Consider the following 12,961-nt stretch of genomic DNA (forward strand, 5'->3'; position numbering starts at 1 on the left):
CCTATCATCCACAAACTTGCAGCACAGTCACATTCACAACTCTTCCTGGACTTTTGGGAAGAGTATGTAGGTCTTCCAGCTTAGTATGGACCCTACACACGTGTGGGTCTTCGTTCGTTTCTGCTTGGACATGTGCGTTATTCCTGAGACTGCTCTTCAACTCTTTCCAAGACTTCCCAACCTACTGCTGGCACCCAGCTTATGCAGCTGGGTCCCTGCTGGAGCTGTATTTCCCATGACGTGTCAGCATTCATGGGATTCACGTAATACAGCACAGCATGTACTGAGGAAAGGTGGTCTTCCAGAGTGCCCAGCTTAGCTGAGAAGATATGAAGGAAACAGATTAAAAGGTCCATAAAGCAGACTACCAAAATGAAGTTGTTCTGTTTAACCTATATAGATGATGAGAAAATCCAGCTACTGAAAAGTGAAAATCTTCCCTCAGAAACCCTGGTTTTCATAAAAGCTGCATTTACCATTAGAAAAATTGCCAGTGATTCACCCACCCTGACCAAGCCTTGCTTTACCCAGCTTCAAAGCTCCCGTTGCACTCCCCACTGGTGCCTGGGACACATATCCTCTTCTTGATGCAGTTCAGCTTGTTGAACACGGTCAGTTGAGCTCCCTGTGCTCTGTGGCCTTCCTCCAACATCCCCTCTAGTTTTCCTCATGCCGTTGAAGACCATCTGGGAGACCAAACTGAGCTACACCTAGCTGCACTGGGGTGAGACACCCGGTGTGTCACCACTATCAGCTGCGTTTGCCAGACTGGCTGGTTTTCAGCTGGTTGTGCCAGGCAAATCTTCATCAAGAGCCAGGATCTGCCTGAAGATGTGGGGGATTTGTCTGAACACTGCCTTTCATCAAACCTTAGATTTTTTCTGGGGCTGTGGGGAGCTGCATTTACTGCTCCTTTGGAGCCCCGTTCAGCAGCAGGATTTTTATTTCATACCTCTGCTGTGCAAAAGGAAACCACCTGGTCCTCCTAGGCTCTGGATCTCTCCACCGGTAGTCTGCTTGCCCATGCTCTCATGAAGTATCGTGGTACAAGGCTCGTCACTGAACCTCTGAGCTTCTGCTCAGGCTTTCCCTCAGTGAACCATGGCAGCAGTCTTGAGTGGTTGCCCCCATCCCTTCTGTCTGCCTGAGGACCAGCACTTCTCAGCGCCTGGTACAAGGGAGTGATGTGGGGTGCGCTGGATCGCTGGGTTCAGCCTCCTGCTTCTTTCATCCCAAACTCTGGACTTGAAACCTGGCTCCAGCGAAATTAGTGCCAGCCTTCCCGATCGTGTCAGTAGGGCCAAGATTCCACCCCATAGGGAGGACTGAGTCCTTTGTATATATTAGGTGAATATAACAATTTCAACTGCATTTCTACCCCAGTAACGAAATGCACACGTCTTTCTATGACAGAACAGTTATGGCATTTCTATATTTTTACCATGCCTGATCGCCAAAGACTTGTGTGAAGAGAGAGGCAAGGGGAAGAGACGGTCCAAGGAGGTAGCAAACAGGCAACGTCAGGAAATCCAGAATCAAGCATAATACCACCAACCAAAAAGCAAACAAAAATACCGTTAAAAGCAGTGAAGGCAAATATACCCCTCCCAAAAAAATAGCCTTCCAGAGTGCCGTCCCATCTGCATTGTTCTGTGGCTTCATTTTGAAATGTGCACTTCTAGTGATCCCAGAACTGTAGCTACTCCCTATATCTATCATTTTCCCCTCATTATTTTAATTCTTTTCTCAATCTGTTTTGGAGTTGGCCCAATAAGGATGAGCAAATCCTTCTCTATGTCTTTGAGCTCTTAATTGATATTTCTTCAACTCTTTTCAAAGCAGCTATTTTGGCATCTAGAAAAGATTTGGTGTCATCTGAGTGGTAGAAAATATATTTTAATCTTTCACAGCAGTGTTGTTTCTAAGATGTAGCATTTGGGGTAACAGATGGGGTGGCAAAGAAGTTGCCTATAGGGGCAGTGCTCTGCCTCAACTACTCTCCCGCCCGCTGCAGGAACTTTTCAATTAAATGATGAAAGATTTTGCAGCTTGATGCATTCCAGAGCTGCGTCTTAGCAATTGTTTAGCACCCAAATTTCCATGTAAATATTGACGGTTTTGCAGCATTTTGAAAAGCAATCTACAAGAATATTCTTGTTCTCGCTAGTGCCTTCCCCAAAGGCAGAGGCATGCTCCACTTCGGCTGTCCCAGGATGTTCACCGCAGCCATCCCGTCATGGGGAAGGGCGTCCTTCTCAGGAGCACAGACGTTGCACCACAAGCCGTGTGTCACCAGGCCCTCAGGACTGACAGACAGAAATAGTCTGAGGTTTCTGGATGTGTAAAGAAACCCTGATTGTGAGCAGAGCTTCTCCTTGCTTCGATGCCAAGGAGGTGGGCAATGGCAGAGCACGTCGCCAGCGGTTGCAATACAGACGATGGGAAACATCCCTTTCTGATCCTGCGGAGCTGCCTTCCTCCGTCTGCAGGACGTTGCCACCTGCCAGATGCAAGAGAAGTCATTATTCAGTGTAATCCTCCATGCTCTTCCCCCATATCAGTCTTCTTGCTCCTGGCCAAGTGTATAATCCCATCCCCGAAATGAGATTACTGTTTCACACTGTTTAAATAACCAAACCTTTGTCATGTCTTAAAGGTGCAAGGTGTCTTTTTTTTCTTTTTTCCTTTTTTCCTTTGCTTTTTTTCTTTTTTTCTTTTTTATTTTTTTGCTAGGCACTGACATGAAATGGCCTAACTTTTCAGCATTTTAAATGACATTTCCCTTTAATGGTAGCATAACGTGTTTTTATGAACAGTTGCACTGAGTATATGCTGTGTTTGATGATATACAGACTGTATTGTTTAAGAGTGACCGCTCTCCTTTTTCCTTAACATAGCCTTAGGTTTGTATTTCTTTTATTAGAACAGTTGACCAGTACACCTCCAAATCTGATAGCCTTTGTATTTAATAACTTATATTTAAAATCAAGTCTCTTTATTTCTAAACAGGGCTGGTTTAGTCCTGGCCAGGTCTTTGTGCTAGATGAGTATTGTGCACGTAATGGAGTGAGAGGCTGTCACAGACATCTCTGCTACCTCAGAGATTTGCTAGAGCGCGCAGAAAATGGAGCTATGATTGACCCCACCTTACTTCACTACAGCTTTGCCTTTTGTGCATCACATGTTCATGGCAACAGGTAAGGAATTCTTCTCGGCTAGCAGCTCCCTGCCAGCAAGGGATGACTTTGTCAAATATAGGTTTCCTTGGATAATGCACAACAGTCCCCAATTTGTTTTCACAGTGGATGTTTGGCAGCAGCGCTTCTAGTGGCATAGTCGGTTTGTTTGTTTGTTTCATTGCTTGTTTAATGTAAGCAATAAAAATGCACGTAGAGGATCCAGGAATGAGGGTTTTCAACTTTCTTACCCAGGCACCTGCTAGATGCGGTTCTGGACAAGATAGAGCTGAAGTACAAGTGATGTCATGGGCTGAATAAATAGAAGTAAACAATATACTGTGCTGATTTAATTGCTGTGTGAGAGGATCGACAAGTTGCAGCAGTATCAAACTTCAGTGTTCAGAAGGGCTTTAAGCCCTCGGGCACCCATTTAAAGTCTGTGTGACATCAGTTCAGAAATTGCTTAGACAAAACTGAAAATTTTGTCTTGCTCTGTTGCAAAGCAATATAAATTTCAGAAGTAGCCCATTCCTTTCTCTCAAATGTGGCAAATCTTTGGTGTGAGGAACTGGAGCTGTGCTTTTTCCTTTTCTATTTATTTTGTTGAAAGCTCTAGCATCTATTGCAGCTTCTTCTGCTGCTTTTTTTTCTGTAATGTTGCATTATATACTTTGATGTATCACCCTCTATCCTGCATATGCTACTGAAGAAAGGAATGTTATGAAATAATTACGTGTTTTCATAAACCGTCTGGTAAATACCATGACACACATCGCCCAGGTTTCACATTGCAAGGCTGCCGCTTGCCTTTGAGTTACTTTCATACATCTTGTCATGGAAACCGAGTGTTTGCTTCCTTAGTTTCTTTTTTAGTTCTGACTTTCTTTTACTATTTCGTTCCTTCTTTGCCAATTGTTATTTGATTTCAGTTGTTTGCTTTCAGTTTAGTTTCCTTTTGTTTTATTTTGAGTTTTTTCATGCTTTCTTCTTGTTTCTTTCACTTTCGCTGCTGGCCTTGCCCCCGTGTTTCAATCACTCCCCAAAGCCAACACATGGCAGAATTACTTGGTGGGTCACAGCCAAGTGCAGACGGCGAGGGGGGCAAAGTGTCTCATGCCTCTGCCGCTGAAGTGGAAACAAAAAAGGATTCCAAAAAGGAGTCCAAAAAAAGGAAAGATTCCAAATCCCAGCCGAATCCAGAGCCAAAAAGGTAAGCAAAAGTGTGCAGTGCACAGAAGTGTGTTGTGGAGGGCACCGGGCTCCTCAGTCACTGAGCACACTGGGCAGTTTGGGTCCCTGCGGCACGAGGAGACCCACTGCGGAACCGGGATTCGGGTCGTACACTCTCCTGGGAGTTGGATGGCATTTGGGCACCCCGGCCCCACAGGGGGTCAGGGCATTGAGCTTTTTAGGCGTGTGTTTAGGAGGTGGCTGACACAGCGTGGAGGGCTTGAGACTGGGCAGGGGAAACTGGCTGCCCCCGTCGCCCTCTTCCATAGGCAGGGCTCATCCTGGCAGGAGGCTCTTTTGGGGACTGAACAGGGCTCAAAGCCTGTTTGGCCCATAATGGAGAGAAGGTTGGATGCAGGTCACAGCTGCCCTGTGTACATCTTCACAGGGTCCAGCATAGCCAGGGCCAGAGCCTCCTCTGCATGGGGGCTGGTGGCAAGAGGTATGTGACAGTACTGGCCATGGCGACGCCCTGCCATTCCTGCCCCATGGGGCACAGAGTTGTAGGCTCAAGAAAACGTCTTGCTGTAAAACTCTTGTGGTGTGTGGACCCCAGTCCCAGGGCTGTACAGCTGTCCAAGGGCTGCGTGTGGCTGCTGCACCTTGCCGGGAGACCGCTGGACCCTGCCAAAGGGGCAGCTCGTCCACGCACAGGTTCGAGCAATTCATTTAAAATATTCCAGGAAAGGTACAAGATGTTTTGCTGTGACTTAGCTGTCTTTAGCTGATGGTTGACTTCACATCAGAAGGCTGAAGGTTCATATTCCTTCTCGGTCGTTGCTCTCTCTGTTGCCATACGGGAGTTGCAAGGCATTGCATGTTCTTACCAGGGCGGGCTCTGTGTAATGCCCAGGAGCCGGAGGAGTTTGTTATGGAGACTGCGGGGTAAGGTTTCTGGCCTCTGCTGTCGGGAGGTCACAAAAAGGGACCGCAGGGGATCTGAGGGAAAACATGACTCTGTATCTTTCATGCCTACTTTCAGAAATCTGAATATCAGAGCGGAAAAGTCACGATTTCTTTTCAGAAAGCTGCTTAGGCCACATGTATCATGCATTGGTGAGCTGGCTGGCAGAGAGCGATGGAAAGCCAATATTTACCCATGCTGTCCTTACTGGCAATGTGTGTAAAGCCTGGTTTGCTTTAGCTACATCCCTTCCTCCTACCTGCCGCCACCATACATTGCTCATCGCCTTGGGGCTGGCCATGCTCTTCCCAGGAAACCTATAGCTCATGGCAGAGCTGAAAACTTTCTGTGTCAGATTTGTTGAGGTGGGAGCATGCATGCCCCGGGACTCGGCACAGCGTCCGACGGAGCATCTTCAAGCAGCCCTGCGGCATGCATTGTGTTGTTATTGGTATGCGTGGTGGTGTGGGAAAGATTCAAGTTATGAGACATTTCTCTGTTTAACAAAGGCTTCTTTTTCTGTCAAATCTGAGAAAGTGCCAATTTTCTTTATTAAAGGAAGTTCCTTCACTTTTAGACAGTAAAAAGACCCGAACGGGTGGTTTAGCTTTCTCCAGAATGAGGTTGGCTGTCAGTCAGAATATGCCACCCAGTAATGAAGGTCGAGCAGGAACATAATTTCATGTGGCTATCAATCTCCTGTATTAGCAGCAGACAGTGATGGAGCTGAGGTGGGCTGTCTGTTTGTATCGTGTTCGCGTAAGGTCAGGCAGCGAGACAACAGTCGCTCGCAGTCAGCGGGGAAGTGCAGGCAGGCTGCGGTGCGGATGCCGAGGACAGCCTGAAGGTCAAGGCTGACAGGATGACAGGCGTCAGCGCAGGGACGATGCCTCCGTGCCTGTCCTGCTCCCGCCTCCGCGGCACGGCCGCCGCACCGCAGCCGGGATGGGAGCGGGACGGCTGCTGGTGGAAATGCACCTGCAGCTTGGAGCTGACCCTGCGGCCGCAGCAGGTGCAATGGTCAAAATGTGATTTTGGGGATATTTTGGAGCCCTGTTGCTTCATGAGTCAGGGTTTGGTTCTCCCCGCCTCCTTTGGGCTCCTGTACCTTATTCAGACCCCTGAAAGGCTGACATAATCTCTCCAAATGCAGGCTGTAAATCACTGCTGTTTGCATGACAATCCCCTTAATTTTTCTGTTAATATCATCCTTTTCCAAGTAAAAATGGAGTTAAATGTAAATTGTTTGTACTAAGTTTCACCTCCTGCAGACACCTGAACATGTAACATGCAGGCTGTCGGAAGGGCAGGGGCCAGCAAGAGGCAAAGACTGCTGAATATCCGCATGGTTTGCTGTTACCCAGGTACTTGCTTGTCGTTAAGACTGAGGAGGTCAAGGCTTTTGCACTGTTGTGGTCACTAGTGAGCTGATAGCAGGGTTTTGTCCACCAGGTATCACTGGATGGCTTTCGTAAAGTCCTGCCATTATGAAAGATGATGTGATTTCTGATGTATTTACCTGTGTGACAGGTAAGAAAGGCATAGTGTTATTGAGGCATCTGACAACACACGCTGTGTGTTTATTGACGTCTGTTTGCTTTTGGTAACACCACCATAGTACTGAGGCTGTCACTTTCCTTTATCAACAGGCCTCCAAAAAATAGTGAAAGTAAGAAGCAGGAATGGTTTTAAGAGGACATCATGATTTGGGGTAAAATTATGAAAGGTTTTACATGATCACCCAGGTCTTTCCCTGCCTTCTGTTTCCATGTTTGTCACTGTCCTCACGTTGGAGGGCTATGACAGTACTGCTGGCATCGTTTGACATGCAGAGAAGTGATGTGTTAGAGGAGCCTTGCCGCTTCCCTGTCTGCACACAGGAGAGGCATTGCAGAGCAGAAAGTTGAGCTCAGCTTTCCCAGGCCCAAAGTTAGCACCTAAACCTTGAAGGGTGATTCCTGCCCCTTTCAAAGGAGTGGCTTTTAGGGGTGACCTTGGTTTCGCATGTGTCTTTTTGGATATAGCCACATAATAACTTTCTTTTTATTTGTTGAAGCTGGCATCAAAAGAGACTCTTTCTATGCTTGCTAATCCTGAACTTTTAACTACAAGACTAAAATAATGATTGTGTGCATGCTAAGTATTAGAATACACTGAGCGTATCAAAATCAGGATGCCAGACTGAATCCCCTCCAGTCTAATAACAACTGAACACCATCATGCTCTGCAAGTTGTTCAATGACTATTTACCCAAGGTCCGAGCAGTTACCAGTCTCTCTATTAAATAATTTGGTATATGGGAGATTTACCTTTTTGTCTATAAGCTGTATTTTACAGAATCAAACTTGTTTTCAAGAAGTAGCTCTTTCGTTAGCTAGCATTAGCATTAGCTCTCATTAGTTTTTTACAACTGTAAGCCAGCAGAAATAATGTTATTGCCATAAACATTGAGGAATTGAAAGTCTGCCTAACATATTTGTAATTATTTCCATTGTCTTCTAACTACATGTCTGGCTGTTTCATGTAAAGGCAAGATTTCCATACAGCTGGTTAAAAAAACAAAAAAGGACATTTTTGGTCCCTTAAAAGAAGTAGTAAATATAGGAACACTTTATCACAGTATCTTCCTATGCTTCCCGTAGTGCTTTGTGCTTAGTTTCCACAACTCATTCAGATTAATCGCCCTGGCTGCAGTAAGGCAGGTTTAAATCTGGCATGGCATAAAGCCGTGACCTTTCTTTAGGTGCCAGCTCCGTGTCCCGACCAGCCCGGTGATAAGTCCGCAGCGACACGGTGTGTGTTATGGCTGTCTGTCGGATGGGATCCAGTGTCTGTGCTGAAGAGAGGTGGGTTGCCAGCCACCAGCAGATAACCAGCTCCATGTGGCTGGCTGACGTGATTCAGTACAATGGGTGTAGGATGGCAGTGCTCAGAAACCATCCGGTTCAGCCGCGGTACGTCAGGGGTGTAGATTGCACATGAGAAGCGATGAGCCGTGACTTGGCTCGGCGCTGTGGCGTGGAGGAGAGCCCAAGCAAAATGAAGGCAGGATTTGGGAGGATGAAATGGCTCCCATGCTCTGCAGCATCTCGAGCGCGCGGAGGGCTGGGCTGAACAAAGGGCTTTCAACCGACATTTCGCGCACGGTGTGAATTCCCAGAAGAAAGGGGAGTCGGGGAAAATCGATGTTTGCTGAATACGCTTTTTTCAAGGGGTCTAAACAGGTGGGCTCTTTCAGGTCAGATTTGCTGGGGGAGATGTAGGAGGCAGCAGGCAGGCAGCTGTGGTCCTGCCCACGTCCCCAGAGCCAGTCCCGGTGCAACCGGTGGGACTTCGCGCAGGCAAGTCTTCCTGCGAGGGATCCTTTGAAAGCCTATCCTGACACATGCCGTCCAAGGCACTAATCATCGATGTTTACTGTATAGCTCATATGTGCTGCACCTGGCAACCAGCAAGGGAGCTGAAGGCAGCACGTGTTTTATATTTGAGTTGTTACTTAAAAAATCAAATTATTTGCATCAGTTTTTGACATTGTTTTTTTCCCTTGGCTCTGTATGCCAGGGCTCACAGTGCGTGCAAAGATCTGTTTGCTACGTGTAAGCAATATTTTCCCCAGTAAAAAAAAGTGTAGACAAGTTGAACATAAAAGGTGTAAAAGATGATATGTCTTTTCATTTATAAGCCACCATGGTATTTCATACAGGCGTATGTCAAAGAGATTAACCCACTAGCGCTATACTGTATATTTATAATTGCATACAAATGTATGCTATTTCTTCATATATTAGCCTTTGTTAAAAAATCATTTTGATATATTTGTTTTAGCAGCATAACTAGCCCTGGGGGCACTGGGTATAATTAGAAAAGGGCATGGGGGAGGCGGGGCTTGTAGAATAAAGCAGTGGCCTTAGGATCACAGGTCCTAATTATAATTTATAATTAACCCCAGAATTTGCACAAACCATCTAAGCTAAACAAGGACTATAATTTTTTGCTGTTTAAATTGCAACCCTTTTTTTAATTTCACCACCTGGTTTGTTGATCGTTGTTTTCGTGGCTTAAAACTTAAAAACAAGGGGGGATTAGGAAAGCGGCATTTAAAACTTTCCATGTGAAATATTTACAGTGGGAATTTACTAGTTTAGAGCCAACATAGTGAATCTGCAGCAGAAGGAGTGATCTGAAACTTGTTTACTTATAATTAAATTTTTCCTTATTTATTTTTCCTGCCTTTTTTGCCCTTCTGCTTCCCTCCCTGCCCACAACTTCTGCCATACACCTCAAGTGTCCGTGAGCAGGAGCTAGAGAGAATAGGATGAAATTGTGTCTCTGCACAGATGGAGACGTTTATGTTGTTTGTTGACCTGAATTCATAGACCCAAACCCATTTTGTCCCTTGTGCCTCTGTATATACCATGTACACACAGAACTTTTTTTCACCCTTTTGCTCTCCTCTCATTCCCCATCACTGCTTCAGTGTAATAACAATGTGGTTGTGCATTGCGTGTGAGAACATCCATTTCCTCCAGCTGCATTTTAGCTAGCCTTGCTGCAGAAATGCTGCTCGCAGGAGGAGTCGCTGCTTCTGTCCATGAGATCAAATAGCAAATATCAAAGTTGAGCTGGAATCCTTTGCTGAAAACAAAATTGCCAATAAGCATCAGAACGAGCTAGTGCGTCTTGAGCATCTCCTGGGGATTTTTTTCAGCCCCATCAGCCACGTACTGGAATTGTCTAGAGCACAGAAGTGAATCTTAAATTATAGTGATGCTAAGCTATATACCCTTTGTGTTCTTGCAAAAGGGAAAATAAATATGTTCCCGCAAAAAGATTACATTTTCAAAGTATATTTGACTTGAATATTTAATTAGGTTTCAAAATTATCGAGCTAATAAATTAAGAGCAAGGCTTTGGGTAGTGTTTTTCCAGTTCTATGTATATCCTGCATTTGTCACTAATTAATGAGTTCCTAATGCTTCAGCTTCTGGGAAGATGAGCAACAAAGATTAACATAACTAGTAAATCTGAAGATGTGCAGCTGGGTTATAGTATTTGAAATTTGACAAAAACATTGGAAGTATTATTATTTGTGACATGGCTCAAGATGGGGGATTGTGAGGAAAGCAAAGATGACAGAACTGGTGCTAACCACTGTGACAACAACTTGAAAAGCAGCCGACATGACATCTTTCCTATCATGCTGCCGAAAATGTCAACTTTGTGAAGGACAGTGAGAAAATGGTTTGCCGAAAATTTGAAAGGTAGATTCAAGAGATGCTCATCATGTCAGATGCAATATAGTCTACAGCTGGGTGAGAAAGGGAGTCCTTGCTGTAGTGATGGCTCTCGGTTGGCAGGCCCTTCCAGACATCCGCGCTGCTCCAAAAATGGCTACAGCTGACCTGTAGATTGTCTCAAGTTTGCAGTGCATGATACGCAAGGGTGGTGTGCATTTGCACCATGTGGGAGCCGCTGCTTGGAGGGTCAGAGCCACCACGTTTGATGTCCTCCTGGCTCACAAAGACCCCAAGAAAGGTGAAGACGGCGGTGACCACGGGTTAAGCCTATATGGTCTACATGCGCCTCGTTGGTTGGGTTGGCATCCCTTCGGGTGTTGTGACTTGGGTGAGAGCCCTGCTGGCCAGAGGTTTGCTCTCCAGATCCCAGCCTTCATCTTTGTGTGGGTTAGTGTTTTCAAAGCGATGCTTCCAGAGCCGCCACTGTCCAGACAGGATGCAATTGATGTTGTCACATCAGCCTGTTTTGGGTGTCCAACACAAGTAGTTACACAGTGAGTTGTAAATAACCAGTTCTGGCAAAACTGAAGCCCTTTGAATACAGTGAAAAACTGATTCATGTGAAAGGACTGCAACCCAACCCAAGCTGTCAGATCCTGCCACTAAATCTCACCAGTTGAGGTTGTTGACCCAGCAAAGGGTAACATAACTTTCAGACCATTTCCAGTCCATCAGCAAATCACAGCCAGGGCAGGCAGCTTTTCCTATCTCGTTTGTCAGCGCTGATACAATTAACCTAGTGACACTCTGTGAGCTGTTATGGGTACGGGGAGGGAACCGAATGCCAAAAGTCAAATGAGGGCTTCAACCCTGCCCCTTAATGTACGGCATTTATTGCGGTCTGCCTTGAATTATCTGCTCTTCTGCATGGGAGCAAACCAGGCACTGTGAGGTGCACAGCATCACAAAAGGCATTAATGTCTCTGTCTGAATATTAAATATTTTATGGAACTTTGGAATAAAAATATATTAAGCATGTTCAGACATTAATTTTTGCTCGATATCTAATTTGGGGGTTTTTTTGTGGCTTGCTCATTTCTTCAAAATAACTAGTCCTAATTAGGTACTAATGAGACCAGATCCATACTTCCAAAACTGTTTATGAAATGTGTTCCCCAGCTGAGACATTTTATCCAAGTTTCAGCCTAATTCTTTTTTTCCTTTTTTTTTTTTCCTTAATACACAACTGAATTTGGCAAATAATCAAGTAAAGATTTCTGATTAAATGCTGTTTAAAATTAAATACATCCTCTGGTGTTCGAGTCTTTTTCTGTGTCCATGTTGCAAGTTTTACTTAATATATATTTAGCTTTAAAATTTTTCAGTAAATATCATGCAAGTTTTGCTAGTTCGTCGTCTGAATGTTTTAATGGTTTATTCACCTGCGTTGGAATATCAGAGTTTGTATTTATGATATTGAGAGCTTACTAAATGCAGGGTCAAGGAGAAGTGAATGTACAGATTTTATAGCTTTTAATTTTTTATAGCTTTTTTTTTTTTTTTTAAGTTTAGGGCCTTTGATTCTTTAAGAGGAAAATAAAGCCAACCAATTAACCCCTGACAGGAGGTTCATTAAAAGCTTTGTAATCCCTTGCCAAGTCTTTTGTATAACCAAACCAGTCTAGTACTGCGGATTTATGCAGCTTAAGCTGAGCACTGGAGGAGGCCTTTAAGTAAGAACATTTGTTCGATTTTAAGACGTCTTACATTGCCTAAAGAGCGCCTGTGCCAGTGGAGTTGCCCAGGAGTACACAAATCCGTAGGCTTTGCTCACCGGCAATGGAAGCGGTGCTGTTGATTGTCTGCCCGGCCGATTCCTTTGGTGGATGGATTAGACTCGCTCTCTCCTCTCGCCCGGGATGCTGCTGCGTGGCATATTTTGCCGTGTGGGTGTGGGGGAGAAGGAGGGGATTGCTGCTTTCGGCTCTCGGATGGGTTGGCGTCGGCAGAGGTACGGGGTGGAAGAGCACAGGGACCACCGCATCATCCAGCCCCGGGAGAGCTTCAGCAGGGTTCGCCTGCACACTGTGCTCTGTGAAAGATGAGAAACACCCCAAGGCAGCAGGACCTGGGTGTCTCGCAATGCTCTCCTGTGCACTCCTGAAATACAAGCGTGTAGTACGAGTCTGAGAAAATCTTTGATAAATTGTATCAATGTGTTAATTTTTATAAATTAAAATTAAATGACTGAACAGGCATTGCATTTTCAAATGCAAAATGCATGTCGCTTTCTAGGCACATTTCGGCAGAATATACTGAAGATCACTTCAAGAAATCACTATAATGGGGTGATTCAGTCGTTATGGAGGAGTGCAGAATTTTATATTCTGTTTGTATATATGCCTGTTGTT

The 12,961-nt window shown here is 45.1% G+C and overlaps 1 protein-coding gene across 9 annotated transcripts in view; it reads left to right on the forward strand.

Moving 5' to 3' along the window:
• The window catches only part of CADPS (calcium dependent secretion activator), a 225,979-nt gene that overhangs the window by 138,616 nt on the left and 74,402 nt on the right, over nt 1-12,961 (forward strand). For all 9 annotated transcript variants that reach the window (XM_075095783.1, XM_075095787.1, XM_075095784.1 and 6 more), the window contains exon 13: nt 3,010-3,197. In XM_075095783.1, the coding sequence (XP_074951884.1) occupies nt 3,010-3,197 (188 nt within the window). The remainder of the gene's footprint in view (nt 1-3,009; nt 3,198-12,961) is intronic.

The sequence above is a fragment of the Phalacrocorax aristotelis genome, chromosome 6 (assembly GCF_949628215.1).
Source record: "Phalacrocorax aristotelis chromosome 6, bGulAri2.1, whole genome shotgun sequence".
Taxonomy (NCBI): Eukaryota; Metazoa; Chordata; class Aves; order Suliformes; family Phalacrocoracidae; genus Phalacrocorax; species Phalacrocorax aristotelis.